At 34.6% G+C, this 18,245-nt stretch overlaps 1 protein-coding gene across 1 annotated transcript in view; it reads right to left on the bottom strand.

Moving 5' to 3' along the window:
- The window catches only part of SOX5 (SRY-box transcription factor 5), a 349,953-nt gene that overhangs the window by 300,747 nt on the left and 30,961 nt on the right, over positions 1 to 18,245 (bottom strand). Inside the window, exon 2 of the mRNA XM_039238579.1 lies at positions 1,745 to 1,955. Within this exon, the coding sequence (XP_039094510.1) occupies positions 1,745 to 1,955 (211 nt within the window). The remainder of the gene's footprint in view (positions 1 to 1,744; positions 1,956 to 18,245) is intronic.

Here is an 18,245-nt window from a genome sequence, read left to right as displayed (position 1 = left end):
CAGCCAAAGGGAACCTAAGGAGACATGACAAAGCTAAATGTAATATGTTATCCTTGATGTCATCTTAGAACAGGTAAAGCACACTTGGTGAAAACTAATAAAATATGAATAAACTGTGGATGTTAGTTAATGATAATGTATGACAACCTAAGAGATACAAAACAACTTTGAAAGCATAAAATTGATCATGCAAAATGAACAGAATATGTAAAACTAAAGATAAAAAAGAAATGCATCATAAAGATAAGAGTTGTTATATCAGAAAGCCACAAATTTAAGCAATTTTCATTTTTCTTTTCATTTTTATGTTTTTTAAACAATTCTTAAATAAGAAGATAGTATTTTTAATATCAAGAAAAATTCCAACACATTAAAAAAATTGTCTAGGCCCTCCTCAAAACCCCATTTTTATCTCCACATGGATGAAAGCCAAAAGTCTTTGGCTGACTAGATTATCTCTAAAACTCTTTCCAACTGTAAGATCATGTGAATTACATAAATTATAACTAAAATCCATGTCCCAGCTATGCATCTGGTAGGAACCCAGAAATATTTAATTACCATATGACTCCCAAATATACTGGTTAACATACATTTTGTGCCATATATACTCATAATTTGCCACTGTCCTAACAACAGACTAGAAATGAGCCCAACTCAGTGTTACATAGTATAAATGCAGTATATTTTTGGTGTAAAATATGTCTTTTTATGTCACTATTTTTTGTTTGTTTTAAATTTCCATCTGACTCTTAAGTAGAAAGCATGTTCTCGTGTGCAATGTAGCATCCATGCTTAGAAAGAATACAGGTTTAAGTAGGAGTTAGTAAACATCTGGAACATAAAGGGTGACTATCAGTTATGCATAAATTCCATAATTGGCATCGATTGTATCTCTTGTTTGTTTGCCTGAACTTTACTTCCTGTTCACATCACCTATTGGCTACTATCAGTAACTATTAAAGACATTTAGAAGATGAAATCTTAAAAGAAAGGCATCCTGGAAGCTGAACAAAATGGGAACTTCAGCATAGATAACAGAATAATCAATGATTTTTAAATATACAACAGGCCTCAACCAAATTAATGTTGGAACAGACTGAACTAAGGTAACATAAGATGCATTCATGCATAAAGGTTATAAAATTTAATAAAGTTGTGAAATGGCCTTGGGGACAAAAACTGGAGATGAACAAACCAGCCTGCAGATATTTGGGGTTGTAGGCGGTACCTATTCTGGGCTCCGCTGTCACATTCTATTCTTGAATCTTTAAGTTTTACTCAACCACAACTTACCCATGTGTGAAAGTAAGACATCACAACAGAAATTAATGATTTAAAACACTGGGACATATTGAAATTTTTCTGGAAAAAAAATAGCTATCCATCTTCACAGCATTAGGCTTCCATTTCGTCTAATTTAACTTTAAGTCAAAAAAATCAAAACTAGAAGTTAAAATCCAACTCTTAAAACCAGGGGGCGCCTTAGTGGCTCAGTCGGTTAAGCTTCTGACTTTGGCTCAGGTCATGATCTCATGGTTTGTGGGTTCGAGCCCCGCGTCGGGCTCTGTGCTGATACCTAGCTCAGAGCCTGGAACCTGTTTCAGATTCTGTGTCTCCCTCTCTCTCTGACCCTCCCCCATTCATGCTGTCTCTCTCTCTCAGAAATAAATAAAAAACATTAAAAAAATTTTTAAAAAAATCAGGAGATGACAACAACTTTACTTCCTTTGCAAACCTTTACCTTCTGGCTCATTTTTGATGAGCTCTTCCATTTTCCTCTGCTTCAAGGTGTCAACAACGTCAGCTAAGCTGCCTTTGCGCCGTTCAGGAGTTCCCAGGGCCGTGCTCGACAAGGACTCACCACTCTGCCTCCCACCTTCTTCTGCCTTCTGAGGTGAGGTAGATGAGTTGTGTGGGGCAAATGAAGACATAACTTTATTGCCATCAACTTCCTGTGAGAGAAAGCAAAGGAAAAAAATTGTTTAAAAATCTGGGAGCCTTGTTTTTTTTTTGACTGGTTAGGTGGCTTATTTAGCTAAAGCATGAAAAAGCAAAACACCACTCTGTAAAAGAAAGAAATTTCAAGAAAAAAAGAATGCATTAATTTTACAGACTGGTACAGAGGGAGTCAAAGATCAATTCACAGAGGAAATAAAAATATGGCGATTCTCTGCCTTAAGACTGAGAACAAATGGGAATAAAGCCTTATACAAAGCCTATATTGATTAGATGTATTTTTCTGCTTTGAAAGTCTTAGATTTTCCTATGAACATTAAATGCACAAGTCATCTGTCCTAAACATCCTCATGATATTGTCATATTTAAACAAGTAACATTATGCACTTCAAATTTCATTTTAAATAGCTGCCTCTCTTGATGGTACTCCTAATTAAAGCAGGGTTCTTTTTTAGTTCTCCACCTCCCTCTCATGCTTTTAAGAAAGCATCAGCCACACAGGTTATTTTGACATCAGATAGGAATACTGAAAGTTTATTTCTGCCTATGCCGAAGATGTTTCCAATTCCATTTGTTACCACAAGCATTGTTTCTGTCAATATTCTTCCCTATTTTGCACTGTGAGCCTCACATGTCCTATAAAAGAAAGTTTCGTGCAATCTTTCCTCCTCATATTTGTGTATGTGTATGAAAGGAATTTATTCTATAATTCTAAAATTTGAAAACATATTTGATGTTCTTTTTATTATTATTTTCCCCATAATTTCCTACCCAACTGTAGCCATCTACCTAATATTTGGAATATCTTTTATATAAAGGTACTAAGGTGATTTTTCAGACATGGGGAAGAGTAGTGTTATTGAAATGATAAATAAAAATTAAATTTCTTACTTAAAGGTTTTCCTGTTATAATCTCTTACTTTCATAATCCTGCTTTCCACAAAGCGGGTTTCTTAAAAAAAACTTGTATCCTGAGATCTTCGAGGAAGCTAGTCTCTGAGTACAGCTCTTAATTCTACAGTATTGAAAGTTTCCATTAAAATTTATTTGAGGGGCATCTGGGTGGCTCTGTCAGTTAAGCATCCAGATTCTTGATTTCAGCTCTGGTCATGATCTCTGGGTTGTGGGATTGAGTCCTGCATCAGGCTCTGTGCTGAGCACTGAGCCTGCTTAAGGTTCTCTCTCTCCCTCTCTCTCTGCCTCTTACCTGCTCTCTCTCTCACCTTCTCTCTCTAAACTAAAAAAAATAATATATTTGAGTGTATGCATGTTTAATATTCAGGATAATAGATTATATTCTTGTTCATACATTTCTTCTCTAAGACATGTTAATAGGATCTCTTGATCCCAGAAAAGTGAGGAATCGCACTTACTTGATATCTAATGTTTTTAAGGTTAATTATATTTGACTAGTTAAAATATACTAAAATATTTGTCATTTTAATTTTTAAAAGCAGATTAAAATAAAGATGTCAACACAAATATAATCATAATCTGTTCATATGATTTTTTTGTTAAAATATAATAATGAACACAAGGACATTAGCTATGGTGTAAGCATTAGTGTGTTGGGTGAGGCTAGGCAATGTGGAGAAAGTAAAAGTAAAAAATGTGTGCAAATAGAATCTTCAAAATTATAATTCTACACCAAAATGGTTTCCATTTCTTACAAACATTACAGAATATACAGAAAACATTACTATGTCTTGAATGAATATTCCATAGATAGTACTTTCATACATGAATCTTAGCTTATAATGTACTTGGATTTAGAAATCAATATGCATAATGTAATAATTACAAGCCCCTGAAGGCTAAGTGAATGTACCCTTCTAGAATTATTTATTTAAAACCCACACATAAATACAAGCAAACCCATACACACACACACACACACACACACACACACACACACACACACACACACCCTTGACAAAAGCAATCACAAATCCATTCAGTTAACTAAGGAATGTTTTTATGAATGGTCCGTAATACACATTAGCTCAGTTTCATCATCAAACCAGAATATAGCAAAATCTATTCATTTTCCACAGATACTTCTTCTCATTTATTTCCAGGGTCAAAGCAGAAAAATCCCAATGTTAGCCCCACTTTGAGCATTTCTATTCTATACTCTGTTTTCACATTATATGATGACAAACTTAACAAATAAGAATTTGGCAGCTGTACTTCATTTTCTATAATTGAAAACTACAAATACCCTTCTATAGCATCTTCAGTAGAGGGAAAGACACCAAATTGTATACAATTGCATCTATTAAGATATCAGAAAATGTTTTCAAATAAAGTAAAAAAGAAAAAATAACAACCCTGTTTGCATGTGTCTCATTTTCTACACCTGCAAAGCAGAAGGACATATTTTAAAGAGTTTAATATCTTTTCACAAGTATTCTAAACTCAGTTACTACAACAGTATTAAAAGTTAATTCTTCAGGCTAGTTCATACACAAATATTTTATCTTATTGCTATTTCACCTGTCTGATTACATTTCAGCCTCTTGGACTATTAATCCCTCTTACAGTTTTATGTGGTTAACTGCTATTTCAGGGTCGGACTCTACTGTTCATCTGAATGGTGAATAGCTTGTTAAAGAGTGCTGGTAGTCTTCAGACAAGAAAGTCCTATAATTGTGCGGGGTTGCATTTACGATACTTAAAGCAGCGACTGAATTTTCCTCTTCACTTTGCTGGCAGGAGAATACCCAGAGTCTACTAACAGAAGTATTAGTGGTCCAGACCAGAAAGTTTTTGTGAATGCTAACGGGAAGCTTCAATAGAGAGCTCTCAGAACTGTGATGCAGGATTTCTAAAGTCTAACAATAAAAGAGAGTTCTAAACTTTATGAACAAAGTTGAAAATCTTCCTCTGTTACACTTCAACAAGCTTTACCTAATCCTGCCTCTTTTTTCACCTTTGCAACCATGAGACAAAGGAAGGGATCTGCTTAGTGTATCTATCTTCATTTAAATAACTTGTTTAAAAATGCATTCTTATACTAGGTGCTCTGGAAAACAGCATGAGGACTCCTCAAAAAGTTAAACATAGAAATACCTTACGACCCAGCTACTGCACTACTAGGTATTTACCCAAAGGATACAAAAATACAGGTTCAAAGGGGCACCTGCACCCCAATGTTTACAGCAGCATTGTAAGTAATAGCCAAATTATGAAAACCACCCAAATGTCCATTTGCCAATGAATGGATAAAGATGTGGTATACAGATACAATGGAATATGACTGAGTCATCAAAAAGAATGAAATCCTGCCATTTGCCATGAGGTGGATGGAGCTACAGTGTGTTATGCTAAGTGAAGTAAGTCAGCCAGAGAAAAGCAAATACCACATGATTTCATTCATAGGTAGAATTTAATAAATTAAAGAGATAAATACGGGGTGGGGGAGAGAGAAGCAAACCATAAAAGAGACTCTTGACTATAGGGACCAAACTGAGGGTTACTGAGGGGAAGTGGTCAAGGGAATGGGATAAATGGGTGATGGGCATTAATGAGGGCACTTGTGATGAGCACTAAGTGTCATATATAAAGGACAAATCATTAAACTCTACTCCTGAAACTAATATTGCACTAAATGTTAACCAACCAGAATTTAAATGAAAAAAATTAAAACCAAAAAATACATTCTTTTTAATTAATTCTAAATATAGTACTCTGCCATGAACACTTTGAGAGAAATATTATTTCAACTTTAATATTCAAATTTTAGTTTAGATAGTGTGGTGCTTAAGAAGAATTAATCCATTTGAAAAAAAGATGTTATAGGTAATTCACCCAGATATATATGTTCCTTTCACTGTCCAAATGACATTTTATCCTCTGTATATCTGGCCTCAAGATATACATTACTGGGGCACCCAGGTGGCTCAATCAGTTAAGCATCTGACTTTTGATTTCAGCTCAGGTCATGACCTCATGGTTCAGGGTTTGAGTCCTGTGTCAGGCTCTGTGCTGACAGTGCAGAGGATTTTTTCCTGGAATTCTTTCTCTCTCCCTCTCTCCCCCATCCTCCCTTCCTCTCAAAATAAACAAATGAACTTAAAAAATTTTAATAAAAAAATGAAATATATTACCATATTTACTTTTTGGTCCTATAAACTGAAGTTAAATTAATACAGGGTAGCAAACATATTACATTAATAGTCTGGCTATCCAACTATAATTGGTAAGAATAATAGCCAACATTTATTGAATATTTACTTTGTGTCAGGCACTGTTTAAAGTGAATTATATGCATTAATTCAGTTAATTCTCTTGATAAACCTAATTATATTTTGCACTTCATAGCTGGAGAAACTGAGGGGCATGGACTGAAGTAAATGCCTCAGATTGTATGATCAACAAAAGATAAATAATCAAACCCAATCTTTCGGGCACCAGAGCCCTCAACCTTAGTGCTTTAAAAACAACAACAGGGCACCTGGGTGGCTCAGTTGGTTAAGGGTCCAACTTCAGGTGATCTTGGGTTGAAGTCCCACATCAAGCTCTGTGCTGACAGCCCAGACCCTGGAGCCTATTTAGATTCTTTGTTTCCCTCTCTCTCTGCCCCTTTCCCTCTCTCAAAAAAATAAAGTAAAACATTAAAAAATTCTAATTAATAAAATAAAAACAATAACCACGAATACCTAGATATTCTATGTCAATGTTATGGGTGAACAAGATACACCATCATCTGCTTAATAATTATGAAAATGAGAGGTTTTTGCCCCAACATGTCCAAGACCTAAAGAAAGAAATTATATAAATGTACTGAAATTAACTAATCCAACTATCTCTATTCTAGACTTATAAAGCTCACTCCATCTAAAAATCCACTGGTTTATGCCATTTAATAAAAATAAAGAACCTTAAAATTTAAGTAATTATTTAAACCAAACACACAGATTAGATCTCTAAGTAATGATGCTTATTTATGATTTTTAATCTTTTTCTTTATTTTAAAGGTTCTATTTTTCTAATGTTTATTTTGAGAGACAGAAAGAGAGAGAGAGTGCATATGGGGAAACGGGCAGAGAGAGAGAGAGAGAGAGAGAGAGAGAGAGAGAGAGAATCCCAAGCAGGCTCAGCACTGACAGTTGAGTCAGATCTGTGGCTCAAACCCTCCACCATGAGATCATGACCTGAGCGGCAATCAAGAGTCCAATGCCTAACCAAATGAATCAGCCAGGGGCTCCTTAAAGGTTCTACTTTTAATTAATCTTTACACTCAAGGTGGGGCTCAAATCTATGACCCTGAGATCAACAATCACACACTCCACTCACTGAGGCAGCCAGGCACTCCTTAATCTATCTTTATAAAAGATAGCATCCTTTTTAGTACAACAAAGGTTTGAACTTAGAGGAAAAAAATCAGCACAGAAAGTTTAGACTATCTTTAACTAGATTCTCATTAATGCAAGTTCATGAATTTTGCTATTGCATAGAGTTAGCATCAAATGAACTACACATACATAGAGAAAATGCTTTAGTGCTGAACAAGCTTTAACACGGTCACATTTTTCTGGTCATGTGCTGCCTTTGTAAATATCAACAAGGCAAGGCAAAAAAATTTGAAAAATATCTTGAAAGCTATATTATATAGGTGAAATGGGTAAAGGGGGCAAAAAGTACAAAGTCCAGTTATAAAATAAATAGTTCTTGAAATGTCATGTGCAGCATAGTGATTGAAGTTAATAATATTTTTTGTGTAGATTTGAAAGTTGCTAAGAAAGTAGTTCCAGAATATTCTCATCTCAAGAAAAATATTGGTTTTGTAACTATGTGTGGTGATGGAAGTTAACAAGACTTATTGTCATCATTTCACATCATACATAAATACTGAATCATTACATCGTGTACCTAAAACAAATAAAATATTATGTCAATTATATCTCAATTTAAAAAGCTATATTATTTGGTCATTCCTTAAATTCTGTTAAAAGTAGGTGAAAATATGCTATCACAAATGTTTATTTTGAAACTAAATTGCACTAATTGCACCTGCTCTGTCAAGTTAGGAGATGCTATATTCACTCTAGTCCTAGAAAACAGTATATGATTATTATGTAAAAACACAATTAATTTTAAAGCTTTATTGGTTATGGTAGTTTTTCACATAAGTTCTTCATGATACCCTGAATCGGTCATCTTTTCGGGTTATAGATACCTTGATGATAGCTGTAGATGCTCTCCCAAACACACATGCACATGCATACAAGCAGACACACACTCATACAATTGCACACACAATCACATTTACAGTGTTAGAGAGTTAAGTTTCTACCTTCATAGTTCCAAATATGAACTTTCTCCATCAAATCCCCTAGGAACTCTTATAAACCACAGACTCCAGGACAAGAAGCTTTGACCTAAATGCGTGTGTTCCCAGAGTCATACTCTAAACTCATCAATATATACAATTAGATGATTTTAAATGACTAGTTAATACTTGCAAAAAGAGCCTCAAACTATAGATTTCATTGATATTTTATTCAGATAAACATAGCTAAAGACGTATATGCTAATAAATGCAACTTTTACTGTTCCTAAGACAAGCATTTAGAAAGAGATTAGTGTTTTAATTATGCTTTAAAGAATAACAAACACATTGAAGAAAAGAATGCATTACTAATGCCAATCTCCCTTCTTACTCAGCATTCACCTTGGGATTATGTGCACGTGAATTCAAAATGGAAGACAGAACAAATTGCTAACTTTTATAAATGAACATTGCCATTTTTAAAAGGCATACTAGTTCAATTTCAACTATGAATTTTCCTGAAGACAGAATGTAAACCTCTGAAGGACACACTCAGTCAAAAACCAACATTTAAAAAGCTCAACAGAGAACACTAAGAGTCTTTCTCTGGTGAATATGATCAAATTCAGTATTCTGGGAACAGGATATGGTCAGTTCCCGAGACCTATAAAACAAAAGTAAGCACTTATAGTAAGATCTCTGAAGGGTGTCTGTTATACTTGTGATTACTGCTGGTGTTAAAGCTATCCAATTTAAAATCTTTTCTAAACTTTTGCTTTAAAAAAAAAAAAGGTGCCTGATGTGTATTTAAGTCTAGTGGTTCAGAAAATAAAGACTGACAGAGGCATTTTTGTTTGGGCTGTTTTCATAGTTACCTACAGAGACAGACCTTATCAGAACTTGTCACCTTTCTATACTGGAAAAAAACACTGATAATACTTTTGTAAAATTTACTGAAGTTGAAAAAATAAAAAACTTTACCAAGTTTTATAAGATCGACAATTCTTAATTTTTAAATAAATATAAGATAGACTAATTGAAATTCCAGATATTAGATGAGCAGTTCATAAATCTATCTAGAGACAAGCAAACTGTATATATGCTTCTTTTTTAAGTTCCCTAGGGAGTTGTGACTGTAAGATGCTAGCCTTGAAAGAATCCAAAGTCAGTTTTTAAGGGCTATTTATCTATTACTATTTCAATATCTTATGAAATATTGAAATTCTCTGAAAGTTAGCACTCTCAATCCCTGAAATCATTAAATCTACATGATTATAAAAACAGGTAGAAATTCTAAAATACTCAAATATGTACTACATGTTTTTGCTCTATAATCCAAGGAAAGTTCCACATTCCATATAGTGCTTAGTTCTAATTTCTAAAGAATACTGCAGAAACCTTAGAAGTTCATCTGTCTCTGTAATATAGACACAACCCACTCTTGGGGCTGATCTAGTATTTTAAATACTGACAGACCTCATCAAGTTTAAGTGAAAGATTATTATTATAAAACTGGCTCCATTATATTTCAAATATAGGATCTAGTCCATATTTCAAAGATTTTTATGTGTTTTGGACAGTGCAAATAGAAGAAGTGAAAGCTGTTTGATGTTTCTTCAAAGCCTAAAAATATGGAATCTTTTAAAGATTCCTTCCCTGTGCAATAGGATGGAAATTCAACAAAAGTCTAACTTGGATTGTCTTTTTTTGCCAAGCACAGAGATGAAGTGTTAGCTTAGGCTCATACTTAATTATTGATCAGAAAACTAAATAAACATTTAAAAGCACATTTTACCTTAAAATACACTCACATGGGACTAAACAATACAAGACAGGTAATTTATATAAATATGATTCTCAGATGGTGGTCTGTTCAACCAATATCACTGGCATCACCTGAGGGTACTTTACACATTTTTCTCAGGCCTTACCCCAGACTTTCTGAGTCAGAAGCTCAGAGAGTGTAGCCCAACTATGTGATTTAACAAGGCTTCCAGGGGAGACTGATACTCAGTAAGTCTGAAAACTAGGAGTCACAGAGGCAAAGGGGGGAGATGACTAAAGCCTGCAGTGGTCACAGTGCATCACAACAGAGATGGAATTTAATGGGTTTGAGAAGAGAGCCAAAAGGTAACATATTGCAGGGGGGTGAGTGATGAGGTGGAGGGCAGTGGGGAGAGTCAGCAAACACACAGGGGTAAGAATGGCCAATATATGTTGGAGGGAAATGACGCTTAGTTTTTTAATAGTCATTTTGACACATGTTGAAACAAGCTTATATTTGCTGATTTTCTACTAACTACATAGATTAGAAAACCTGTGATTGATGTCAAAATTGCATTGTGGAAATGGACGGTTTTATAAAATATACTAAAATATGGTTTGAATTTATTAATACTCTGATTTATAATATAAAAATAACATAATAATAGCAGGTTTCTTTTGTTGTTTTTTAAACCAATATCATTTTTCCATCTACTTTGATTCCAGTGAGTGAAACAGAAATGTAAGGGCAAATTTCGCATTCAATAAGAGATTGTACAAATAGGAAAAATAGTTCTGGAAAGTATCTTCATTCGAGAATAGATGTTACATGGGCAGAAGTTTCTAATGGTTCCTTTTTAAATACTCCTTCAGAATCACACTTGTAAGAATCTCAGAAATGCTGCATTCAAGAATAAACTGTGTGTTTTCATGTGCTCTCAGAACCACTTAATAAGCAAAAGTGGCATTTAGAGAATTCTAATATATTAACTAGTAGAACCTGTAAAAACAAAGAACATTTTGTGCTGTGACAGTCTCATTATCTTCCTGATGATGATTTCTGTGCTGTGTCTTACTTGTGTTTAAACAATCTAGCAAATACATTTTAAGACATTTGATGATCTCTTCCCTGAGGGCTCAAAGGTCAACCATAAGATTTTTAAAATAAAAATTAGGCTACATGTCAAAACACTTTCATTTAACACTAGAAATGTAAATTATATAATACTATTTTAAGAAATAAAGAAAATGCATTTATGTAACTAGCCACTAATTACATATAATAATTAATTTCTCATTTTCCTAAGAAGCCTCCAGAGCGTCCTTACAATAGTTGTTAATAAACTCGACTAAATGCCTATTCACTCTGAGTCTGAAGAAAGAAATGAAACATGAGGAATTCTTCAAATTGTGATTTGTTTAGGAAATGGCTCCTTTTTATCCCGTAGAGCAATGAACACAGTTTCTTACACAGAGCAGACACCCAGTAAAATTAATAAGCTAAGTGTTTGCTAGCATCATTTATAATTGGGAACTGACTACAGATTCAGTGATAAGTGAAATAAACTGTGATCCTCCATGCAGTATAATGTGATGTGAGCAAAGCAGTAGAAAGCACTAGAGTCAGGAGTCAGGATGTTTGAGTTCAAAACCAGGCTCTGTCATTTATTAACTATACAACTTTTGGCAAGTTATCTAAACTCTCCAAACCTCAGCTTCCAAATCTATGAAAGGGGATAATAAATGATAAGTAATTCATATGTGCTATTATATAGCATCACTGATCTCTAGAATTTAACAGTAATGAGAATGCTTACTAAGAAAACAAATATTATTTCATTCACTCAATTTTCTCTTTCATCCATGTAATATAAATGCTCTGAATGCTAACCTGTGAGGCAGTTACTGATGGTATCTAAGCACAGAGAATCAAGCCAATAGCTTTGGTTCGAATTCCAGTTCCATCATTAATTAGCTGTGTGACCCTTGACAAGTTACTTAATCTTGTTGTGCCTCAATTTCCTCATCTATAAAATGGGAATTATACTAGTATGTACCTCAATGAGTTGTTAATGGATTATGAGTTACAAAACAATGAGTTACAGGAGTTAGGAGACCACATGAGTTAATACAGGTATTAAAAATTATAAAACTCGGGGCACCTGGGTGGCTCACCCGGTTGAGCATTCGACTTTAGCTCAGGTCATGATCTCACGGATCGTGGGTTTGAGCTCCATGTTGGGCTCTGTGCTGACAGCTAGCTCAGAGCCTAGAGCCTGCTTCAGATTTTGTATCTCTCTCTTTTTCTGACCCTCCCCTGCTCATGCTGTCTCTCTCTCTCTCTCAGAAATAAATAAAACATTGAAAAAATTATAAAACTCATAAAAATGGAAACTGGGAAATGGCAAGAGCTATGTAAGTATTTGTTAAATAAGCTCCAGGCATTATATTAGGATATAAACATGAACAAAACACAAACAATATATAAATAAATATAGAAAAAGCCAGTCTCTTTACTAGGAACTGAAGAAGATAGCAACATGAGACAAAAAATCCTTTTCTTCACCTATCCCACCAAAAAGAGAAAAAAAAAGCATTTTGCATATTTATGTAGCTTCATAGTTCTTTCTGCTAAAATAAAACTGCATGCATGAAATCAGTTTTTTAAAGATTAATTTAGGGGCACCTGGGTGGCTCAGTCATTTGAACACCCAACCCTTTGATTTCTGCTCAGGTTGTGATCTCACAGTTACTAAGATCAACATCTGTCTTGTGCTCTGGGCTAACAGCATGGAGCCTGCTTGGGATTCTCTCACCATCACTCTCTGCCCCTCCCCTGCTTGTATGTGCACACATGTGCATTCTCTCTTTCTCTCTCTCTCTCTCTCTTTCTCTCTCTTTCTCACTCTAGCTTTTTCTCTCTCAAAATAAATAAATAAAAATTTAAAAACGATTAAACTTTTTAAAGTTGGCTTATGTTTTTAAAGATAAGCTAATACAAACTTTATTTTAAGAAAAACAAAAAAGTAGTCCACAACATGTCATGTGACATTAGAGTGCTTTTTATCTCTGTTGCCATTACCATGCCACTCAATCTTCAAATTTCAGTTTCCTGGCTCTCTACAAAATGATAACTCAGGGAAATGATAAAAGAAAGAATGTTCAACCACTCCTCATTATGAAATAAAACTTTTTAAGTCAAAGTCTGAAAAGAATTAGAGTAATGAATTATTTTTCATAAAGACATGACACCAATTACTTATGCCATATTTCTACTTTTCTTTCATATTTATCTTTCTTCTTGTAAAATAGACATATCAAGATTTTTTTCCTTCATGAGAACATTGGCACCACTAGATTCTCTTGAAAACAAATCTTTAAGTTTCTTTACACTATAAATACAAAATGGCAACAAGCATTAATATGAGAAAGGATAGATTAGAAGCTCACTCTCCACTTGTGCTATTTTCCTCTCTACTCTAGTACCATCTTGAATTGAGTCCCTCACCAGTACGTTTCCTCACTAGATCACACTGATTTCATAGCCAAAAATCAGTTCATTCTGTTATATCAGTAGACGAATCCTATCTTCCCATTAAAAAAAAAAAAAAAAAAAAAAAGCTAAAGGCCTATTTTTCTATACTAATTAAGACTCTAAGTAGAACACTATGTTCACAGCAAAAGTAACACTTTTTCTTTGAAAGGGACCTTTAGCAGGAGTTGACCTTAAGCAGTGATTTGAGATAAAAGAAGTATAAGCTTCAGTTCTCATTCCAAAATAAAGATAAGGCATTAAGCAGTCTACATACTCTTATAAAATTCCCAAGCTGGCCAAACTATTTCTTCATAATATGAAACAGAATTTCCTGAGCCTGTTTTAGTCTGCATATAAAGGCTGTGTTGTAATACAGACATCCCTGAGATACTGGCATTCCTTATGTAAAACTCTGGGTTCTCCGCAAGAATTGTTTTCACACAATTTATAGGAGTCATTGCTTTATATAATTTTTGTCATTTTAGTCTGATAGTTATGAAGACTTTCAAAAACACTTATAAACTGTAAGGCATTTTCCTGACCAAATATACAAAACCTTTTAAAATTCACTAATGTTTTCAGCAAAAATATAACTACTACTCCTGGAGTTCTTAAAGACACTGTTCTAAGAGTTTCATGGACATAATTTTACAATTTTCAGAGAAATTCCACACAGACTGTTATTCCTATTTAACAGGTGAGGAAATTAAGCTCCTGTAGGTAATTCACCCGAAGTAATAGTAGGGAATGGTAAATTGAAGAGTTAAGGCCAAGATTATGTAATTTTAGGAACAATGCTCGTCATCATTACGTTAGACTGCCTTCCTCAACTGATTCAGGTGTGATAAGAGATGCCACAGGTATGAACAAAATAAGGCTGGTTTTCTCTCCTCAAATTTGAGAGGCATTTAAATACACACAAAAACAATCAGCAATTATAACTAAATGGTACAGTAGCAAATTATACATGTAGAAGATTAAAAAAGAGAGAGCACTGGAAGGCAAAGGAAGGTGGAAATTTCTTTATCACAGCATCAGTGCATGCTTTGGGATCACGTATTTAATTTTCTTTCTATATCCTGAAGGCAGGAAATATGTCTGATTATTCACCATGAACTTCAGACCCTATTATATGTATTTAATAAATACAGATTGAGTTACTCAACTTATCCAATCTTTATGGATAGGATAGTCTTGGTTTGAGCCTACAAATATAGGTAGAGAATTGAGATAGAGCACTTCCAGAGGCATCATCTAGAAGTCATCACCATTTTCTGAAGGGTTACTAAAGTCAGATAGACTTGTTTACATTTGACCTGACAAGCAAAAGGAAACTATTCTAGATTCTATACTGGATCATTCTCTTGAAATAGGTCTTAGGAAGATTAGCAGTGGTGTGGAGAATAAATTGGGTAAAAGAGAAAGTAAAGATCTCCACTGATAAAAAGCTTTCCACTAGATTGTAGTCACTAGAATTGAAAGGAACCATCAAATCCTAGAAATGATTTGAAGCAAGTAATGAGAGGATTACATACCTTGAAAATTAAGGAGGAAACAGTCAAAGATAAACATATTTCTTGCTTCGGAAGTTGAAATAGTGATCATGATATAGACAGAAACAGAATGGCTAAACAGAGATGATTATTAAAATAAACAACAGGGATGATTATTAAAGAGAATCAATATATCTAAAAAAATAAATAGATCTACATAATTATATTGGTCCATACATGAGTGTTAGCCTATTTCTGGCCACAGCACTGTAAATAATAGGTACAATATACTATCCATCAGGATGCAAATGCTAAGTTTATTGTTTGAGATCTTTACATTTGTATGTGGAACATTAAAATGTAGATGAGCCTCAAAATACAAGAAGCAGATAAAGAAATAAAGGTTGTAAAATAATGACTTATGAAACATTTATTTCCAGTGAATGGTTAAATCCATTTTAGTAAATTAGCTCTCAGAAAGTGTCTTCTGAGGGAGAAGAACAAATGGCCAAGCCCTCTTCACATATGTCTAAAAATGACAGTTATAAATGGGTATTATCCTCTCTTACAGTAACTCCGGTTTACCATATAAATTTCTGAAACTTTATGGTTATTTATAATTAGATTCTGAGGAATGAAAGATGTTTTATAAAGAAAAATTCATACATGGAAATAAAAATGAGAGAATGCACAAAACAGAGAAACTGGAAAATCAGAAGACTCTAGAAAAAAAATGCCAAATTGGGGATATTCTAGGAAATAGGGCAAAAGGAGGGCAAAAAGATAATACTGTAAAAATAAAGGAGAGTATTAGAAAGTGACACATCTTTCCCTTATCTATAACGAACAGGCTTTTAAATTCTTTTTTTTTTTTTTTAATTTTATTTCCAGGAAAGAGAGAGAGAGAGAAAGAGAGAGAGAGAGAGAGAGAGCGTGAGCAGGGGAGGGTCAGAGAGAGAGGGAGTGACAGACTCCGAAACAGTCTCCAGGCTCTGAGCTGGCAGTCAGCACAGAACCTGACGCGGGGCTTGAACCCTCAAACCGCGAGATCATGACCTAAGCGAAAGTCAGACGCTCAACCGACTAAGCCACCCAGGCGCCCCACGAACAGGCTTTTAAATACTGAATTCTTGGTGCTGTACGTTTAATCCTAGAAATCTTGACCTATTGATGTTCAAGTCAGAATGGGGAAAATACTACAATGAAAATTATCACCATCAAAAAGTTCTGCAGAAACCTATTGCCCTGAGTGCTTTACTGAGTTGTGATCACAGATGTAAATATAAGTGGTGATTGTGCTTTTCCCCCATTAATAAACTAGTGTCGAGGGAATTTATTGGAGTGCATGTATAAAAACTGAAATTGTATTACTAAATCCTATGGAGAAGAGAGAGGAGATGTAGTATTTGGATTTTGGAAAGATGCACTCTCTTCCACAGTTCTAATTGACTTCTCCACTTCTGAATATCCTTGGATATTACTGATGTTTCAAAGTGATTCTGGCTTGGTGCTCAATAACCCACAAAAATGCTGACCCAAAATAAAGGCATATGTTCTTTTTAAAATTTTTTAACATTTGTTTATTGTTGGGGCACCTGGGTGGCTCAGTTGGTTAAGTGTCCGACTTCGGCTCAGGTCATGATCTCGTGGTTCGTGGGTTCGAGTCCCGTATCAGGCTCTGTGCTGACAGCCAGCTCAGAGCCTGGAACCTGTTTCCAATTCTGTGTCTCCCTCTCTCTCTGACCCTCCCCTGCTCACGCTGTCTCTCTCTCTCTCAGAAATAAATAAAATATTTTAAAATTTTTTATTTATTGTTGAGAGACAGATCGTGAGCAGGGTAGGGGAAGAGAGAGAGGAGGGCACACAGAATCTGAAGCAGGCTCCAGGCTCTGAGCTCTCAGCACAGAGCCTGATGCGGAGCTCAAACCCAGAATCCGTGATATCATGAACTAAGTCGAAGTTGTATGCTTAACCAACTGAGCCACCCGGGCGCCCCAAGGACATATATTTTATATGTCCCACCGAAAGAGAATATAAGCTCTATTTGTATTATAAAGCTACATTATTTGACTAATGGAGTTCCATTTAAATAGCCATTCTCTTTAAGCCTGAAATATATACACTAAGGCTGAATTTCAGGATGGGAACCAATCCCTTTGGTTACCAGCTCTGAGATGATACAGATGCAGAGATTTCTTACCAAAGTCCTTTGCTATCTATTCATTCTACTTAGCAACATCAAAAAGGGAAATAATAATTTAAAAACTCCTATTGAGTACCTAGAGACCTTGAACATAGACAAGAGGTGAACACAAAGACAGAATATTTGGTTACCAGAAACATATCTCATCTCTTCAATTAATTTTTTTAACAATACATTTTTGGTGTTTTCATTATTTTTCTTCTATTCCCTTGGTTCTAACAGAAGTATACACATACACGTATATATTTCATTAAAAGGAAATAAAAGGGTTGTCTTTAGTTAAGATGTTTCCATTCACAAAGACTACACATTTAAAAAATAAATTGCCTGAATAAATTCAATTATCTAGAGAAGCAAAGGAAATCACATGCAAATGACATTATATGCAGAGGCCATTCCGACAGCTTCATGTTTATTTTTATTGTTTCAGTCAGTGGAAGGGAAAAGCTGTCAAAAATGTAACATCTCTTCCGTTTTAAAGGTCCAATGTCTCTGGTACTGAAAATTGCATGAGCAATAATATCAAGAGAAGAAATATGTCTACTACTGAAAATAGAATGATCAGATTGCCTCCAACTTAATGCCAGCACACAAGTGGGCCACCATACACACCTTGGTCATATTTTGCCTACAAAAAGCAAAAAAAATAACATTTCATTTGCAAGTAGTTAGGTATCAATTCAGTCAACTAAGACTGGTCTAAAAAACAGTATATCAAAAAATAAAGTTAATAAATTCTCATGTGTTAAATTAGCCTATAACATGACTATTAACCCTGTCTTCTGAGAGCAGCATTGTAAGTAGTAAGCACTGTCTATGACTTTACCAGAAGGTACTCCTTAGCATTTTACATTCATTCCATTGAACAGTAATTAAATATGACATTTTTGCCTTGTTCTTTGACTATGACAAAAATACTTAGGGAAGATTTAGGCTGACTTTTGTAACTGGTTCTTGCTGAAACTCTCTGGCTTTGATGCAGAATTTACGTGCTACCTGAGTTCTCTTGAGGCATGA

This window comes from Hyaena hyaena, unplaced genomic scaffold (assembly GCF_003009895.1).
Source record: "Hyaena hyaena isolate Hyena2069 unplaced genomic scaffold, ASM300989v1 scaffold_143, whole genome shotgun sequence".
In the NCBI taxonomy this organism is placed as follows: domain Eukaryota; kingdom Metazoa; phylum Chordata; class Mammalia; order Carnivora; family Hyaenidae; genus Hyaena; species Hyaena hyaena.
The sequence above is the reverse complement of the archived record's forward strand: the minus strand, read 5'-3'. Positions and strand labels throughout refer to the sequence as shown.